This window comes from Drosophila persimilis, unplaced genomic scaffold, assembly GCF_003286085.1.
Source record: "Drosophila persimilis strain 14011-0111.01,24,50 unplaced genomic scaffold, DperRS2 tig00000124-arrow-pilon, whole genome shotgun sequence".
Lineage (NCBI taxonomy): Eukaryota > Metazoa > Arthropoda > Insecta > Diptera > Drosophilidae > Drosophila > Drosophila persimilis.
Window position 1 is genome coordinate 7,281,206 of NW_020825294.1, and position 19,692 is coordinate 7,300,897.

Genomic DNA, 19,692 nt, shown 5'->3' on the forward strand with positions numbered 1-19,692 from the left:
ATTTTAAATGAAAATAAATTTAATAAGATGTAGTACTTGATTCATTAAGGAAAACTTTAATTATCGAAAAAGGGGGAGCATAAAAATTACAAATCAAAAAATATATCAAAGGTAGGCATTATTTCAGGCAAAGCAAATATTATTTAAGCTTTAATCAATTGAATGCTAGAATGTTAAAGAATGTTCCCCTTATCTAGGAAAACCCGTTATCTAACAACAGTGGAAATTTGTAGCCACTTTGCTGCACGCTGATTTTTCTTGTCTGTTTGTTGGCTAAATTGTTGCCACTTCTGCCACTACCCCAGCTCCCATTGTTGCCACTGTTGCCGTTGCTTGTTGACAGCAGCGACAACGACAAGGACAACGACTTCAGTTTTTATCAGCTTTATGCTAATAGATTTGAGGACACTAGCAGCAGCTGCTCCTTGTACCCAACCCACTGTCGACCGGGACTTGTTTGGAATGTAGCCAAAGTTCAGATTGGTCTTAAAATATGCAAAGCATTCGAGAGTTTCACAATCAAGCTGCAAATATTTCAAATTATTGAAGACGATTCAGTGTGCTGTGGTTAAAATTCCATTTACTCAACAGCATTCCATGGCTCCTGGACAGAGACCAATTAAAAACAGCAGGCTGTCGTCTGCAGATGCATTCTCCTCGAATAATTTTAATAAAGGAATTTTACGGTGGTTGGGGGAGCGATACCTATGAAAGGACCAACCAGTGCAGCAACCAGATATTTTTGCGGTCATGCCACAGAGTAAACGAAGCACAAATTATGGAAAATATAAATCTGAGAAAATTAAATGTTCTTTTAAGTCGTTGCGGCTGGTTAAACATTCCATTTTCCTAGAAATTTTACTTCATTTAATAATCATTTACAATATGCGTACTAAGGCTTTCACGGCCTCGACCTTTTTTGAATGACTTTATAATTTTCAATATAGTTAAGGGCGTTTTTTTCGGAGTACATAGGACAAGCCCTTGTAGACAAGGGCATCAGCAATGGGCATTCAAGTGGAATAAAATGTGTCAGCCATATTGATATTTCCCTGCCTCTCGGTCTACTATAGATTTATCTTCTTCTGAGTCACTGTCCCCCGACCTTCTCCTAGGGCAATCAATATCACCCGTAAAAAGTTACAGACAACTGTACAGCGTTGTCAATATTAAAATTTTAAATATTTTACTGGCCTAGATTTGAGCCTGCAGTCTGTCGTCATGAGTGGAATTAAATAAGCTTTTTGGACAAAAAAAAAAAATAAGGAAGAAAGATTTATTTCGTTTTGTTCTTTGTCTATAGCCCTGGATATCCAACAATGTGGGGAGGTTCAGAGAGATGTGGTCGTGGCAGGCCCAACTTTGAGGATTTCTAAAATTGGTAAATTTATTCCACATAGATGGACAGCCAAAAGATTTCTCTCCGAGTTTTTGATCAATCATTTACACTAAATGATTTATTATGCATGGCTTCTGTAACAAAAAAATACTAAGAAATTCACATAAAAATAGTAGGTACCCAAAAAGTGAGGAGACTCTCATCAACATCTCCTTAATTGGCAATTTTTGATAAAGTTGGAATGAAGCTGAAGCTGTCAAAGAGAATGAATCTTAAGCAGATCACAAGAGCATTGAAGAAAACCCATGTACCAGACATGGCATTGATTTTGGATCGATTTCTGCTTCTGGCATTGCCATCAATTGCTGCCACTTCGGATGGGAAAGGAAGGGGGCACAGCAACTGTTGAACTTTGGCTGACAAAAGACAAGACTCAAAGATGATGACGAGCCGGAATTAGGTTAACAGAAGCTGGATTTTCTTGCTTGTTTCCATAAACAGATGACACTCAGGTGCGGGAGTGCTCCTTTTAAGCAGCATCCATGTCCGTACTTCAGACGCTGCCTCATGCTTTTCATGTATCTGCATATATTTATTATTTAATGGATATTTCATACATATGAAGCTGAACTCTACCGAGTTGTCGCTGTCTTTTGTGCGTGGTAAATCTCCTTCAAAGCCTGCTGACACACTTTTCTTATTTCTGTATTTCCTTCGAAATTTCCACGCACGTGGAAATCCCCTCATAATACGGGAAACAGTTTCTCCGGCACAGCCCGTTGATACCCGTATTCTTAATGCCGATTTTTAATTCGCTTTTGTCTGGAATAAAGCTGGATTTCTTTGTTCTGGGAAGGCTTACTTTATTCATTTGATGCCATGAATAAAACAAGAGAAAAAAATACAAAGAAAAAAATTAAACAAAAGAAATGATTACCTTTTACATTTTTTCTGGATTAAGTTCAGAGTTCATCTTTAAAGGCCACAAGAATAAAGTATAAAGAGTCCATTTGCCTCTTTCAGTCCATTCAAGAAGAAATCCAGACCAAAAATGCTTATGCATGGATAACCTTGCATCAATCTATACATCATTATTGATCGTAGTCTATCAGATATGTTTGGGCCTTAACGCGTCTGCAGTGATTTGATGATTTCCATCGACCCAAGCAATAGGCAACCGTCCTCTTCCTTCCTTGTTGCTGATGCGCACATGCTATGGGCTGGTGAGTGGCAAGTGGGCCCAAAGGGATAATAACCCTGGCCATAAGCCCCACACACATAAACACACCGACACTGAGGCAGTTGTATGAGGAGGCCAGTGATTTTAGGTCGTATGAGGCGTATGAGTAATGTGTTGTGATTGACCGCAAAGTTGACTTATTGACGGCACGTGGCCCATAGTATTTCCCCGACTCTATTTTTAATAGTCCTTTTTCTCTGCTGTAGGAAGTGGGGAAAACCCAAGAACTAAGCTGCCCGGTGTGGAAATTGGAAAATTCAAAAACGATATATGGAATGAAGAGGCAACTAAGCCTACCCCAAAGGATTAAAACGGAATACGAGAGTCGCTTGGCTAACGTCTAATCCTACATGAAATTGACGTTTGATTGCAAGACACACACACCCAGCCATGAGGGAGGATAACTTTCCACCTGCCCGATCCGTGCCATGCATTAAACAAGGGGAGGAGCCACAGCGCTAGGAGCGGCCGCCCGAACGTGACACATGGCGATGTCCTTTTACCTGGGGCACCTGGGGCATGTGTTGCAAGCAGTCCGTGCTTCACTGCCGCCACTCCAGCAGCAACAGGAGCTCTGATTGCGACGACTGCTGCCTGGAGAACGAGCCATCTCTGGATGCAGGAAATCTGACAGCGGAGACAGCTCTTCCTATGGATACATGGGGCGACACAGCGCGTAGCAGCTGAGTGCATATGACCTGGAAATGGGGTTTTAGCAAATCGAGGTGAGTGATTACCACAGTGGACTCCGAGTTCCCAATCATTTTTCATTTATGGCATTCGATGGTGTTCCGGAAAGCTCCTGCCCCCCAAGAGCAACTCGAAAGCAATTGTGGATGCTTCTTAAATCGATTTTCTTAGATTTGAATATTTGAAATTTTTGGACACACATCATGAGAGGTGTACCCGTGACCTGTATACATTGTACATATTCAAGAGGCCAAATTGAAACGTGATTTGTCTGTGGGCATTCCTGTTTAAGCTGCGCTCGAGACGCCGAACCCCCATCAATTAGCATTTCTCTTCAGTCGGTTGGAATTTGGCAGCAATTTGCTTGAGGGTAGATATTCCATTAGACATTTCACGCCTGTCGCACCCACCCATTCGAGTCCATCTCTCATTATTGCGGAAACTTATGTCGATCTTTGTCTATTGTGCCACGCTCTGTAGCATAATAAATGTATGGTAACCTCCGAGCACATTACAAATTTCGTAAATGCGAAGAGAGTGGCTCATCGTGGCATAGCGTATTTAATCATAGATAATTAATGAATTAACTCAAACACTTAATTACTCAAGTGCCGGCAGCGGCGAGCCGTCGAAAGAGTTTCTTGATCCGCAGTGGGCCAGCGGACAGGTTATCCGCTCCGGACAGGTCAGAGATTCGTTTTAGCTCAGCGAGGCATTAATGGAAATGATATCTGGCTGCCCAGCCACCTATAGCGATCCGAGCCGAGATAATTGGCGTTGCAGCCATTGCTGGCTCTCGGCTACGAACTCCAAATGTGAACAAATGTGTTGATGGAACCCCCCATTATCATCATCATTATATCATCTGTGCACTCACTTTCCTCACTTTCGTTGCAGATCAAATCAGATTTTACATTTCCATGCTATATAAGCGGCAGTTCGAGGGCACCGAGGCATCAAACACAGCTTAGCTCTTAGGGCTAAAACAGCAAAACCCCATAAACCCCATCTCAACCTAAGCCTGGCGAAAATGTCGAAGATCGTAAGTCAAGAGGCCATCCTATGCCCGGCGTACACCTTACCCCTCATCATTCTCCTCTTGCAGCACGTTGTTGTTCTTGTAGCTGCCGCTTCCGTCCTGATGGCCGGAGTGCGAGTGCTGGCGCTTCCCTCGGACTCAGCCGATGCCCACGCCGAGATCCGCAGCTTCGTCAACGAGATGAAGCAGGAGGACGGCAGCTACAACTACCAGTTCGAGACGACCAACGGCATTGCCCAACAGGAGCAGGGAGTGGGCGGCTACTACGCCTCCGGCTCGTCGCAGTACTACAGCCCCGAGGGCCAGCTCATCCAGCTGACCTACACGGCCGACGAGAATGGCTTCCAGCCTCAGGGCGAGCACCTGCCCACGCCACCACCCATCCCGGAGGCCATTCTCAAGTCGCTGGAGTGGATCCGCAACCACCCAGAGGAGAACGACGAGTACGAGCACCACGATCACGGCCATGCTCATGGTCATGGGGCCGAGCAGGGTAAACAGTATCTGCAGCAGGAACAGTCGCGGCAGCTGCCAGTGGGCCCTCTGCTCGCTCCGGTCTCAGCGCCGGCAGCAGCCTCTGGTCTTCCCTACGAGAGGAAGATTTGAATTAGTGGCGCCCCAGCTCGTGGGCACGTGCCTCGTGCCCCTTCATCCTGTCCATTGCCACAAAGAACACACGCATTGTATATAGTGTAGACACCATCCACATCAACATTAACATGCTCCTGGGCCGCTCGATTGCGTGTCCGTTGTCGGCTCGGCTGACGTTCACATTTATTGCCAGAGATAATAATAGTATAATAAAAGAAAAGTACAATTAAATATTGTTGTTTATACCACATTTAACTATATCATATACTACTCTGATGAACCAGACGAAGCTCCAGCATCATTATCTACACAAGCATATGGCCGAGCATCCAGCTCCGAGTTTCCTTCGAGTCCCAGCTGGCCAGCATGCATCTTGGTTCGGGTGTGTACATAGCCCAATACTAGCTAATAATCCATAGATGATAGCCAGCGGTGCAGCAGTTAAGTAAATCCATATTGTTTGTTGTTTGCACTGCCCACTCTGCCATTGTAATCTACATACATATATGTGCATATGTACATATGCTCCCGCACAGCAGCCGCCTACGCAACCGTTCTCTCGACTCTTTCTTTCGCCTCTCTCGATCTGTCGCGCTCTCGCTTGCATTAGGGATTTTTTCACTGGCGTCTTTCTTACGCCTCTTTACAGCTCTATCGCTCTGTCGATTTGTTGCGCTCTCGCTTGCATTAGGGCTTTTTTCAATCGCGTCTTTCTTACGCCTCTCTATGGCTCTATCACTCTCTCGATTTGTTGCGCTCTCGCTTGCATTAAAGCTTTCTTCATTATTTTGCCTTCTCTAACGCTCTCTCTATTTGTTGCGCTCTCGCTTGCATTAGAGCTTCTTTCGCTCGCGTATTTCTTTCGCCTCTCTATAGCTCTAAAGCTCTCGATCTGCCTCTCTCTGCTCATAAGCATTTCGGCCGCCTGCCCTTGAATTTAGTTTGCAGTTATCACTTTCTCCTCACGCCTCGTGTATCGGCATAGAATTGACTTAGAAATTAAATAATGGACAACAATTTCATCATGTGCTCGTGTTGGGTGAGAGAGATGGGAGAGAGAGAGACACATATAGAGGTATAAAAAACAGTAGTGCAAAAATTAATTTGAGAAAATGTGTTACCAGCGGTCGTGGTTCATCTCTTTCTCTCCGTGCTTTTCCCCATCTCTCACGACAAGTGCGAAACGAAAGTAAGAGAGAGATCGCGAACAGTTGTCGCTCGATATCGGTCTCCTTCATGCAGATGTTCCAATTAGCAATCGCAAAAGCCGTTCTATCCCCAACACTAAGTGTCTTACCAAAACGCTGGACTGATTTAGAGGGACATAAGGCCGATCTTCGTTTCTGCAGTGCAGCAGCATGATTCTGTTGGATAAACAGGTAAGTACTCGCAAAAATGCCAGGTTTCTGTGGTGATTGATAGCTGATTCAAAATTGATATCATGTTTCTATGAAGTTTAACCAACGTAAGCTAGAATTGAATGAGGATGTTGTCCGATTCGAGGTAATGCCACATTATTGATAGTCGAACTCAGCTAGAAAACTGCATACTATTCTATTCTATATTCTTCATAAAATTTTACACGTACTCTTGAACTTAAATGTTCTGTTAATTGTAAACGTTTTACCCTGCACAAATCAACATTCACCATAAGAACAATCTGCACTGGTGCATAAATTACACGCAGAACACACATACACACTTAGTCAAACCCACAACCACTCATATATACAGTTATACTTATACCCACGTACAAGGAAATGCAATTAAAATGACGACAAGCAGCTTCATTAACAATGCTCCCCTTATAGGGCTTCGCTCCACTCCACTCCGCTTCACTCCACTATAGTTTCTACCTCATTTTAATATTTTTTTTTAAACTGAATATTTGTCTACCCTGTACTTATAGGCGGTATGTTGGCTACGGCAAATAGATGCTACCTTTACAGAGCAGTTCTTCAGTTAAAGTTTCTACCTAAACTGACTTAATAATAATTTTAGTATTATTAATCAAGTATATAGCGTATCCCACTCTCTATATATTAAAAATACCCTGCAGAATAGAGTGGGCTTTTATTTCCTGTTCTGTTACCCCCGAGTGTTCCCTGTAGCCTCTACAGCGGGTCAGACTGTAGCCGTGGACTGAAGTTAAACGTAGCGCATGAATGTAGATTGAATTAAAATTTCCATGCTTGTGGAATATGAAGAGCCCTACGTGTCCAGGTTCAGTTCCTCGGACTGATATGACTTTGCATGGGAAATAGGGAGGCAGGCATCCAGCCAGGCAGGCAGCCAGGCAAGATGGCTTATAACTTATGCCGTCCGTAACTGTCCCATTGACAGTTTGCCAGTTGGCCGTGTAAGCGACTCGTTAAAACTTTAGCCAAGTCACGTGGGTCCATCCATGTCCGCGTGTCTTCGCTCGCTTTCTCTCACTCTAACCATCCATTGTCTATGTGTAACTAACTCGGCGGGAACATCACCATTCCGCATCGAGGAGCGGAGTCGTACCTTGGAGCGGTGGGGTGACTTTAGGCATCTAAAGTGGCGCTGCTGCCACTCTTGGTTCTCTGCAAGGTATTCCAGAATTCGTATACACTTTTGCCTACCTCCTCGAATTTTCTTCTATAGACTACGAACATCCATCCAAAATCATGCCTCCCTCAGCAAGGACATAACCATTCATATTCTGCCTTATCCACATTGCAGGCCAAAAGAATCCTTTGCCTTGAGAAACTTTGCTTTTCCTCTTTGCTCCCTTATTTTCTTCCGCGAGGGCACACTGCACTCGAAGTAGAAGCGACGACGCTGCCAGATATTACCCGGATTCAGCTCCTCCTCCAGCAGCCAGAAGCGCGGCAGGACCAGGCACTGGACCACAGTACGGGCCATTATCACGCGATGCTCCATCTTTTCGCCCAGGCCAAAGATGGCACCGAATGTGAGCGAGCCGACGTCTATAAAATGGGTCCTCGTGGTGTCGTGCCTCGAAGAGCGAAGTGCCGCATCTGACCGACTAGGCGAAAGCAATTGGGACCTTATGGTGCCCAACCTTTTCGAGGATTGAGAGGAGGCAACTGTTGTACGCTTCATAGAGAACTGGGAGTCAGTTCCATGCTTCGATGGCGATATGGAGACGAGGGTTTTACGCTTTGTTTCCGAGCTGGAGGATTCCACGGCAAGGGAGAATTCCGATTCAACGGATACCTCCTCGCCGAAGTATTCGAAATAGTCCTCGTAGTCGAAAAACTGCTCCTCCTCTTCGGCGTCCTCAATCTCCTCGGACTCGATGGTGTGCCTTCTCGGTTTGTGGGTTATTCTTTTCGCGTGCATTACGGTTTTCCTCCGATGTCCGTGCTTCTCAAGGAAGCTGGCTGGGCCCAAGCCGCAGAACGCCTCGATTTCCTTTAGTCCCATTTTGCGCATTTGTTTCCTGAGGCCTTTCGCCTCGAGGTTGAACCCAATACCTAGAATGCATTTTGGCGTAAAGGAGCTTAAAAGATTTAGTGCCATGTTCGGATTTTGTTCCGTCGATTTCTAATTAAATATTTAAAGGCGTACTCCTCTTAATGGTATTTGTTCGCAATGCAATTGATTTCGTAGACTTTTATGGCCATACTTTTCTTGGATTTTTACACCCATTGCTTTAGTTTCTCAAAGTAAACTTTTACTTGGGACGTCTTTATTAAATATATTGCAAATTTGTGGCCTCCATCTCTGCCACATTTTCTGTGCCACGTTGTCATAACAACGAAAGTTTTTTGTCCTTCTTCATACTCTTGTTTGCACAAAGGTTAACTTCTCGAAAAAATAGAATGGAGAACGAATAGGGGCAGGACCACGCCCAAGTAACCACAGTTTCGCTGCAGATGGCCCAATTTCATCACTTATTTGGCACATCGCCCGCACCTTTCGTCCGGTTGCCATCTTTGAAGCCCTCCTTTAATAGACCGCAGCGTGTTGCCGTGCATTCAGTGGCAAATGAAGCTAGTTTTCATTAAAAAACTTTTTAATTAGTTAATAGATTCCACGTTTTTTCCCTACACTTTTTTCCTCCCGCCTTTTCCAGTTGTTCCCGGCATATTTTAACACTAGGTTTTTGCCTTCTTTTTGCCATTTATAAATTTTGACGAACAAAAAAACACTTTAAAAATTACTAAAGGGTTCTTTTTGCTGATTTAAATGACTTTGGCGTATATTTTATTCATTACCAAGTTGCATATTTGATGGGGAACATCTTTTTGTTATGGTATTGGAGCTGATATAAAAGTTCTGAATTTTAGTAAGTTTTGTAGAGGAAAATTATATTGGAGTTATCTGGAAGCTGACAGAATGCCGAAGTCTCTCCAAGCAAAATTCCATTGTTGGCTTCAAACCTTTTCATCACACCTTCCATAGTAATTTGGAGTCCTTTATTTTATTTATAATCCTCATTGTTGTTGCATTCCGTTGGTCATTAATTGTGCAACGCCCTGTACATCGCCCCGGACAATGCTGGTCGCTGAAAAGTGTGAAACGCGCAACAGGGGGAAAAAATGCATAAAACCTCATAAAAAATTCAAGGGAATCGCACAAATTTACAGAAATATGCAAAATGGTAGCTACGGATAGTTTGGGCCATGGGCGTGTCTGGATGCATTGTGTTCGAGAGGTAGATGTATGTATAAAATAATTTTTTGTTCGTCATCGTCGTCGCCGGAATTTTATTTCCACAAATACAAATGTATTTCACCGAGCAAAAATTTTTAAAATTTTAAATTATCATCAGAAAATAAAAAAGATTTCATCTTCACGAGTATGTCCTCCCTTTGGTGTACAATAGAAGGTATTTCTTTCAATGAATTCCAAATAAATATCTGAAATCCTTTACGATTTCCCTCTCCTTTGGCTCACACACCATTTAATGGCTAAAAAATCCCCGAATCCCCAAAAAAGAAATCCTAATTAATATGTTATCAACGAGAGGCCAAATGTCGCTCATAAAATTCGATCTAAAGCTTTTACAGACATAAAAATCACACAAACAGAAAAAACAAAACCATAAACTTTTACAACACAGAAACATACAATAGAAAACAAGAAGGAAACAAAAAAAAATAAGTATAAGGCAAATAAAATGCTGGGAAAAGTCAGGGGAGGGCAGAGTCAGCTCCTATCAAGATTACAGCTTCAAATAATGTTCATTTATGGATCTCGATTTGATTACATTGGAGCAAATTGCAAGTGTCGTGCCAACAATTGGATTGCATGCAGCGACATGCCGAAGGACATGGTCATTTGTGGCACAAACAGGCAATCGTCTTAAATGAGCCAACCGCAAAGTCTCAAGACTGATAAGCAGGCCAAGGAGAGCCTCAACAGCATCTGGAGGAGGAGCTACCACATCAATGGACTTAGACGAGAGACCGTCGACAAGTGCGAGTGCGGGTGGGCGAGCAGTTGGCATACCAGGCACTTCCGGTATGAATGCATTGTCGGCACCGGAAACGGCGACCGTGCCTGCGGCTGGCAACAGCAATGCGGAGCAGCCACCAACATCATCGCCTGCCACACCATTAACGGGAGCGCAATTGGGCAAACCCACTGATTGGGTTGTTATTCCTGTGCTTGTGGATATTGTTAAATTGGCATTGGGCGAAAGGGAGAACTGTTTGCAGCGGTAAGCTGAATTTGCCTGGAACCCAACAAATTCGATTGATGCTACATCATTACTTATCCGGATCACGAGAAAAAATCAAGGGCACGTAATCATAAAAGCGTATTAAATATAATATTAACGAAAAAATCGTATGGAGAGTAGATAATATTCTTGCCAACCCAAAAACTCGAGTTTGTACAATTTAATCGATTGTTTTCATAAAGAGTATTTGAAAATGTAATTATTAAGTATTTCTCTCAGTCTCGCCGCAATCTTTAGTCTCCTTGGACGCAAGGAACAACACGTGGCCACGAAGAACAGTCACGAACAGTCCATCAGTCATTGCTTCATAGATATCTGTGACATCAGAGACTTACACTTTTTGAGACCAACATCTAAACTAATACAATATACCCATGAGCTTTACGAATACCTAGCACAAAAACAGAAATAAACTTTTTCTCAATCATTCAGCTATTTCCAATATCGCATTGAGTTTCACAGTGAAATGAAGCGTGAATCGCCTTTCAATACGCTAATTAAACGGGGCCCTCGGTGCATGAATTGCATAGCTCTCTCCATATTCTTTCCCTTTCAAAACCTCCTCCACCCATGACCCCTTTACCAATTAAGTCCTGCACCATTTTGCCATCACTTTTTATCATCGAGCAAAACATACTCTCCTCACTCAAACCCTTCTTTCCACTCACTCATTCGGTCCTTCTTCCTCCTCTTTATTTTGTGTGTGCAGCTTACAAAATGGTCACATCAATATGGCGGCCTTCGATCGGATGGCGGCCATTGTCGGCACATGCAGGCGATGAAAGCGGCCCTGGCGCCATCCAAGGGGAGGACGAGTACTTTGGCCGGCATATGCAGCAAACTACAAAACTCGGCGAAGAGGGTAAGTAATATTCGCAAAAGTCAAAAACTTGTCCTTTTCTCCTCCTCTGCCGTTGGTGTGTGCTTGGATTTTTCAATATTCTTTTTACCCCTTTTTCTGCTCTGCGTATTTTATGGCATTTTTCCACATTTTTCACTGGCACTCGGTGCCGCAAACAGTTCTGATACCCTTACAAGTGGGTCATTTTGAGCAGAAGTCCTGTAATGGATGGAAAGGAGTACTTGTGAGCATTAAAGGCATGCGAGTATCCTAATCCTACAAGCTTAACAGTTAAACGAATAGTGTTGAAATAGTTGAATAGCTCCTGATTATTTCAATTAATTTAAACTATGTTTATTTATAAGATTTTGAATCGTCTATCTTGGAATTTGGAAATATTTCACTCTTAAGTTCTTTGCAGTCTCTTTAAAGCTTATTTCTTATGTACTTTATATTCTCAAAAGAAGAATTTTTTGTAATTTCAGTAGATTTGAAAACTATTTTATGCATAGATTCAGCTCTTCCCTCAGTAAAGTGTATTTCCAGCCTCGGTCCCTTTTAAAAATTTGTACTTTCTTGTTTTTTTCTTACAAATAAATTAATAAAATAATTTAAATAAAAATACAAAAACTCACAAGCAAACAGAATGTTGCAAAATGCAACAGGCGGATGAAATTTTAAAAAAAGTTATCCACCAAAAAGTCCTGAAAAACTCCAACATAAACTTCAATTAATCCGTGAATCCTCAACCCCCAAGATAAAGCGGACTTTATTTGCAGAGTAAATATCAACTGGAAAAGTCCTGTTCCAAAAAAACAGGCAACATTCAACAAAAGTTGCAAATGCAAAAACAATTGTTTCGCTCATTTTGTTTTTTTTTTTTAAATCCTTCTTGGAGCTGTCAGCAGGGAACACGAAAAAAAGACCTGAAATAAACCCAAACTAAAGACAGATTGGGAGAAGGATGAAGCTGTGGTAACTAGGAGAAACATGTTGCTTGAAAGCGGGCAAAGACATAAAAAAGGAACAAGAAAGTGCAGAAATGAAAGGCCCCAGCACACATACTCGTAGAGACCCACGAACTCATTATAACCCCATGCAGATTAAGGCAACTTTTGAAGTCTTTTGCTACTGGCAAAAGCAACAACCAGAAGCATAAACAAAATATTGGGCTTGTTAGTCGAATCAATAGATACCCTGTCAGAGTTATGTTTCGTAAGATTCAAGTACAAAAATATGCTGACTATTTGTCGGAGGGTTTTAAAGGTTTCGATCATGGTTAATACCGCTAAGAAACAGGCAGACTGTCATACGTATGTACATATATCTACTCGAACTTTGATGTTGATCAAGAAAAACTACACTCCTATCCATTAAAAATATCTTCTCGAACTCATAAAACCCTTTGTTAGGGTATAAATCCCACATCTGAAGCATATAAAGAAGTTGTCTTTGGGGGTTGCGGCAAAACGCATCGACAGCACCGGATGCTAAAAAAAGGAATGAAAACTTCCGGAGGAGAGCATTTCTGTGGTGTGTTTTTATGCCTGGTAATTCCGCAGCATCATCCTCCCAGGCTCTGAGCCTGAGGCCGGAAAACTTTATCTGTGAGTGCCTGACGTCATGCATAATGGCGGAGGCAAATGAGGTTTACTGGGTAACCGTGTAAACTCTGCTTACCTTTTAGGGGATGGCGAAAGAATGCCTTAAGCCCTCAGCAAGATTTTAAAGATATTTTGCACTTATTACAATTAAATTTTTGTGGGAATGCCCTTCTATTGGCTATTGGAATGCTATTCCTCTTTACTGAATAATCAAAACCTGTAGAATGTACGTTCACCCAATCAAGCACTTGAAGATGTTTTAGTTTTGTACATTGTTGGGGAGAAATGTTTTTCATATATAAGAAGAATATTTCACCGAGACAGTGACTGGTTATTTTATTTTATACAAAAAATGTGTTAACTAAGTTTAAAACTGTTAGTCTATTCCCTCAAGGTACATATCATAATTTATTTTATATAATAGATATGTTGAGTAAAAAAGTACCCCAGAAATTGTGTGTAGATTGTGTTTAAACCTGTGGTGTCTCCCCAATTTCTTTTGTTTACGGGTTTGGGACAGTGCCAAGATTTAGTTGAAAGTTGCTCTTGTTATTGTGGTTTTTCTCAGTGTCTTTCACACAAAAATCCTAATGCGTTTCCCACTTGTTAGTGTAGTTGTTTAGCTAAGTTCACCGAGCATCTTCTAAGTCTGTGTCTCCTCAGCATATAACCAAAACCAAAAAAAAAACTGTCCAGCAGCTCAGAAAAGTTTAGCTAAACTTTAAGCCAAGTCCTTGAGAAAAATACGAATAAAAGTTTACTTTTCAAATTTTGATGCACTTTCGAAAACTGTGTAAATAAATGTTGGGTTTGTCGACTTTTTCGGCAGGCGCTTTCCGTTAGGCCAACATATTTCTTTCAGAAGAAAGATCTATTTGATCCCTTGGAAGCTGCTGGTTCACCATGCATTTTTTATTGGTGGTGTAAATGGTGATGTGTAGATAAAGTAATTCAAACTAAGACCAAACTAAGTACAGATGTGCGGCACTTCTTCACTGCAGTTTTTGTCGATACTGAAAGTCTTCTAAACTAATCTTCTAATCTACTACTTAAGATTATATGCCTCTCCAAGCTTCAAATATCTAAACGTACAAACACCTACTAAAGCCGAAGACAAACATTGAAGACCCTGCCAAAAAAATTAGCAAAAACTAAAAGCACAACAAAAATTATTTTAAAATCCCATCAAAGCAGCACAAAATCATTTAATTGTTTTTCCTTTTCGCTTTGCATACTTCTAACTCTATTTTATTTTCATTTTTTATAATTTATATTGCTTTGAAAACGATATTGTTGTACACTCTTGACTGTGAGGACATGAGCATTCTTAAGTCAGGAAAGCACTCTAGACCCTCTCTAATTTTTCGGGTTTTTGATATGACTATAAAAAGTAAAAGGAATAAAGGAAAAAGGGCAAAGAAATACATTCAAAAAGGAAAGAAAACCCTGCTCCCACTTGAAAGCGACATTGAGGCCCGTCTCCATGGGAACGCCATCGTCCTCTGCTGTCTGGAGGGTCCTTCCTTCCCTGCCTCTACAAGGGGCGACATGTCAACGCAGCTATGCCTCTTGGATGGGGCACGTGTGCTCCGGCATGGCACAGGAACTCGAAAGGCATTTCACGAAATTACAAGGCAAACAGCATGCACAAATTGCATTTAGATGTGCGAAGAAAATTGCTTAAAATAATATTTGCCTTTAAGGGAATTTCGAAATGAAAATGTTTATCTCTAAAACATAAAGTGCATTTTCTAACTTGACGTAATATAATACTCATATCCTGTGTTAAAAGTCAGGAACAGAAAACAAAGGTAAAATCTACAATGAATTGTTAATGGCCTGAAGGCAGGACCCGACATCTATCGATGCAGAGGCTAACAAGTCCAGGGAATTTCCTACAAGCATCTACTGCTAGCACACACATCCCAGAGATCCTTGGCATGTCGAATTTAAATGTAACTTATTTATATCCGTTTATGTGGGTCCGAAGTCATTTAAATTTTGCTCACTAGGCCTCAGATATGATAAGTAGGACAGCACCTCATTTGTGGAAGTCAGGGAAAAAATGTTGATGGATTTTGTGGCTTCAAAACCAGAGGCAACATTTCTTATATTGCTGGGTGACTCTGGGCATCAGCTTGGTGGATTTGTAAGGCGCTGTAAGGAAAGCAATAAAGAAATATACGAATCCCAGTACGAATATGATACGCACCGAGTCCGGATACGATTCGGCGCGGTAGCAACGTGGAAACATGTGACAAAGATTGTACATCAATTGCTGTAGGAGATCAATATACAGGTTGCCCGTCCCAACCAGAAAGAACTGCGTTTGATTGGTGTGGACATTGGTACGCTGATCGCCGGATTCGCATTGTTATATCCATTATGCTGAGATAGAAGGCCAGTTGGGAAAGAAGCCGTGTGCTACGTCCTGGGATTAATGTGCATCTGAAAGGAGGAGGATAGAAAATTACGAGGTTTCTGGCAGCCAAAGGTTAAAAGTTCACAATATACCTTGCTGCAGGCCGCAGAAATTCCCCTCAACACATTATTCTGACCATCGCTGACACCGTCACGACAAGAGACAATGTGCTCGGAATAGCAGTTCCAGAACTGATGACTCCATTACTCCGATTTCCTCCAGGGCAGAGGCTTGGAAGTGATATTGGATGTTGTATGAAGCCCCGAAAGGATTATGGGAGGCAGCCAACCCCCACCACACTGGATGGCGTCCCGAAATTTGGTATATAACGAACACCAAATCTCATTGGTTTCGTTTGGAATCCTGAAAGGAATCATATAGGTCCCGGTCATCTCTGTACATCCGTATTACAGCCGTCTTATGTAGGACACATTGACTATGTGACTTTTAGCAAGGACCTGCAAGGACCTGCAAGGAGAACATTCAGATCTCTGTGTCATGCCGAGGTCAGCACCTTACAACTCACTTGTTCTTTGAAATCTTGCACCTGAATGTAGGCCGAGGGCACGGCTTTGGAGCAACGAATTTCCTACGATCTCAACTGTTGCCATTGTATTCCGCCATCAAGGGATTGAGGTCCGTGTGTATACCGTGATGAAACAGTTCTCGCAAAATCCAGAGCAATCACTCAACGAATTTAACGCGAAAGTGAATACAAAACGAAACGAAGAATATCAGCAGGCTTGGCCACTCTACTCAGCTGTGTTGTTGAGTTCAGTGTTGTAAGCCGTTTGACTGTAAACATCGATAAATATACTACAAATTGCTTGTTACAAACCGCGTAAAATGTTTCCAAAAAATGTATTTTGGTATCTAAAATACATCTCAGATATTCGCGCAGCCCCAATTTGTATACCTCTATGAACTGCCATGGCCCTTAATGGGTTACAATATATATCTGACGTTTTTATAGTTTACTTATCCATGTATTTATTTAAATACAGTAGGTATATAAGTAAAAACATCCAATAAGACGCTTGTAGAGTAAATCAAGTAATCTAAAAACATCGATAGTGGGGAAAAAACATCGATGATGCAGAAAAACATCGATGACATCGATGACATCTCAAGCTTACTACATCGCCTTCACTTTCTTTTCGCCATTTCATCTCAGAAAGTTTTTTCGAGCACATTTTTTCGTGAACCAAACCTACAGAAAAGGACAAAAATTCCGTAAACCGAACTGAAAAAATGGCAAAGAATATAGAGAACATAATGATCTGCGAGCCAGCTGATGCGCTGACTTTCGAAGGGCCATTCAACAGGGCCATCAAGCGCAGTCTGGTTATTCGCAGTCTCGTCAATAAGGATATGGCGTACAAGCTGAAGACAACCTCGCCACGTCTGTTCTACGTTCGCCCTAACATCGGGATAATTGGTGCCAAGTCGTCGGTCAGCATCGAAATTTTCATGCCTCCGACACTGCCCCTGTCTCCGGACCCGTTTGGGAAGCGTCACAAATTCCTCATTGTGGTTGGCGAAGCTCCTGAGCCCGTAGTGGATTTGCAGAACTTCTTCAAGGATCTGGACCCGGCCAACGCATGGGAAGGCAGGGTCCGCTGTGAGTTGGTGCTTCCGATGCCGGAGAATAACAACGGCTTCGGGGACATCATTTCGGACGAGTCGATCCGCCAGACTGTTGGTGGAGAGCCCAATGAAGAGGTTGAGCGCACGTACGACGCCCTGGAGGTCAGCACTCTGGTGGACATGCAAATTCTACAGGAAAAGGTTTCAAATCTTGAGAAGGTGCGTCTGGAGTTGTCTCAGCAAATCCAGGATCTACGCGATTCTGCTGAGAAGGGGCAGAACGCCAAGAAAGTTCTGCTACGCCAGCGCTCTACCATGTTTATGTTTTCGGCCGCATGTGTCGCCGTTGGTGCCATCTTATTTTTCGGTAATTTTGGCAAAGATTTCCTAAAACTAATTGAGAAAGCCTTTTAAATAATTGTTCTGTTAAAGCGAATAAAATATGTAATTGCTCTCCCCTAATTGAATTTCTATTCAATTTTGGAGTTTTTTGTCATAGAAAATTCGAGAAATTCTCATACATACAAAAACTCAAGGTTTTTGCAGAGTCACCTCATGACGTCATGCAACAAAAAATTTAAATGGCGGATGTCAGAGGCGGCCTAACAGCTGGATTTTGTAAAATCCTTCAATCGATTGGTTGTGACTTCATAATAGTTTTGTTAGATCTGTACAAAATATCGTATCGGTCAGATATATATTTTTTGGAAAAATACACAGGCCGAAATATTTTTCGTTATATGTAAACGTACAATAGCATTGCCAAAAATATCAATTTTGAATAGTTTGATCTATTTTCGAGCTCTGGAGAATCTTAAAATATTAAACATCGATAGGCAAAAACTGTGTCAATATCGATTGTGAAAAGCTGCAACCAGTCCTCGGCTATCTGTCTTGGCCCTTGAAAAATTTAGAGTTCGTATCGTTTGCACCATTTCGCATATAGACACGACCGAGAACTTTTTTGTGTGGACTCCCCAAAGGAAGAGGGCCCCTTGGGGGCCCCCCAAGGCGATCAAATTGAGTCTCGAGTCCGTGGCCGCAAAGGCATCGATAGAGCCGTCGGGCAGCGGGGAGCTGCTTCCAAAATTGCAAGTCACTCGCGACGGAACCGTCCACAAAATTCAAGAAATTAAACGGAAAATACTATACAATAAGCGCCGCAACATTCTACGGCAAGTGCTGGAACAATTAATAGATATTTGAGTTTATTTGTAATAGAAAATCGTTTTCCGATCAGGCTCCGTCGGCTGCAGAAATTTTCCCTTTAAAGCTGGAGCCTGCCCAGACGGCCAGACAGATGCCGCCCGTGAAGGAGGAAGAGCTAAAGTCGTTTGCGGTTGACTTTGATAACAAGGATGAAGCGCCAGCTGTGGGGCCTTTAGCACCCCTAATGCGGTGTCGTTCGGCGACGCCACCACCGCTGGCCAGCAGCCAAAGCAGATGCCCAATCTTGAGGATGCCGATCGCCAGTCGTGCGGGCGGCACAGGAGCCACCAAATCGAGCTGTAGGGTCGCTCTAGAAGGAGATGGACACCCAGCTGAAGGCGGAAATATTGCCGGACAGTCCGGAGCAGATGACTCTGGTCAAGGAGATGAAGCGAGTTGAGCTTCAGTTGCAGAATCTGGACAGAAAGACCCTGAAGAACAAGAACGAGAATGTTGCGCAACATCAACCTGTCTCACCAAGATGGAGCAGAATAACATCAACATTCAAATGCTTCACTCGTAAGTCAGCGCTAGACAAGGTCCCCGTTCAAGTCTAAGCTCATGATTATTTTTTCAGAGCCTTGGGTCTCCGCCAAGCGCCGCGGCGCTGTCGTAACTGTTTGCCGAGGATCCATCCATGATCCGATCCGGGCAATCAGTCGTCGGGCGTTCAGAACGCCATTATTCTTCATTCTTGATCATTTATTTTTTATTCCAAAATATGTTTCTCAGCCATTTAGTGGATCTTTGCGCCCTTCCGTCACGTATTCATTCTGCATGAGTACTTTTGCTGCGAGTCCAATCACGATCGCAGTCACGGAAAAGCAAAAGATGATCTGCGGCTTTGAGCCTCATTCCTTTCTCTCCTTTGAGCTGGTCTCGTATTTCGTGGCGCAACTCGGGTATCAGCTAGATCCATATTCGGTTCTGGATCTATCCATATGGAGCTGATTCCCAAGCTACGCGACGAGATGCGAGAGGAGCTCAAATTCAAGATAAAGGAAAGAGGAACAAAGCCACAAATCATCTAGTGCTTTTTCCTGGCAGGGATCGAGGCTGGATTCGCGGCGACAGTACTTCTTCAGAATCAGTACGTGACTGAAGTGGGTCTAGATTCCAAACCGAATTAAGATCTAGATCCAAAACCAAATATATGGATCTAGATCCATGTTCGCTTTTGGATCTAGATCCTGATTTAATCCCACCCACTGATTATTTTTTTGTTTCTTGTTTCTTGTATTTGGAAATGTCATGCCTCTGCCATTTATGGGTCTAAAATGTTTTAGTTCTGAATAAAGGTCTGCCTGGTACAAAAAGAGCTCGCCCGAAAAAATCAATTGTTTTGTAACAATGTTTATCCTTTAGAGAGGGACAGGTCTTGGGCACATCTCCTGCCACATTTCTCCCCCAAGGTAACCGGCAATGGAGTTTTTGGCCGGCTGACAGCGAA

The 19,692-nt window shown here is 42.6% G+C and overlaps 4 protein-coding genes across 4 annotated transcripts in view; all 4 read left to right on the forward strand.

The window, feature by feature from the left end:
• The first annotated feature begins 4,170 nt into the window (after positions 1-4,170).
• On the forward strand, positions 4,171-5,130 carry LOC113565382 (pupal cuticle protein Edg-78E-like). The gene is made up of 2 exons (XM_026987178.1): positions 4,171-4,311; positions 4,375-5,130. The coding sequence occupies exons 1-2, from the start codon at positions 4,300-4,302 to the stop codon at positions 4,912-4,914; spliced, it is 552 nt and encodes a 183-aa protein (XP_026842979.1). The 5' UTR covers positions 4,171-4,299; the 3' UTR covers positions 4,915-5,130.
• A 762-nt stretch (positions 5,131-5,892) lies between these two features.
• LOC113565384 overlaps positions 5,893-19,692 on the forward strand; it is a 107,995-nt gene continuing 94,195 nt past the window's right edge. Inside the window, exons 1-2 of the mRNA XM_026987181.1 lie at positions 5,893-6,278; positions 11,289-11,441. Of these exons, the coding sequence (XP_026842982.1) occupies positions 6,258-6,278; positions 11,289-11,441 (174 nt within the window). The 5' untranslated portion in view covers positions 5,893-6,257. The remainder of the gene's footprint in view (positions 6,279-11,288; positions 11,442-19,692) is intronic.
• On the forward strand, positions 16,582-17,495 carry LOC6596292 (vesicle-associated membrane protein-associated protein A). The gene has a single exon (XM_002021416.2). The coding sequence runs from the start codon at positions 16,698-16,700 to the stop codon at positions 17,445-17,447; it is 750 nt and encodes a 249-aa protein (XP_002021452.1). The 5' UTR covers positions 16,582-16,697; the 3' UTR covers positions 17,448-17,495.
• Positions 18,280-19,563, forward strand: LOC6596293. Its single transcript, XM_026987175.1, has 2 exons — positions 18,280-18,761; positions 18,820-19,563. The coding sequence occupies exons 1-2, from the start codon at positions 18,563-18,565 to the stop codon at positions 19,191-19,193; spliced, it is 573 nt and encodes a 190-aa protein (XP_026842976.1). The 5' UTR covers positions 18,280-18,562; the 3' UTR covers positions 19,194-19,563.

Bases quoted from the DNA above. Each gene is read 5' to 3' on its own strand.
- LOC6596293 (XM_026987175.1), top strand. From the start codon at position 18,563: ATGGACACCCAGCTGAAGGCGGAAATATTGCCGGACAGTCCGGAGCAG. The intron at 18,762-18,819 runs GTAAGTCAGCGC...TTATTTTTTCAG, and splicing joins AACATTCAAATGCTTCACTC to AGCCTTGGGTCTCCGCCAAG.
- LOC6596292 (XM_002021416.2), top strand. From the start codon at position 16,698: ATGGCAAAGAATATAGAGAACATAATGATCTGCGAGCCAGCTGATGCG.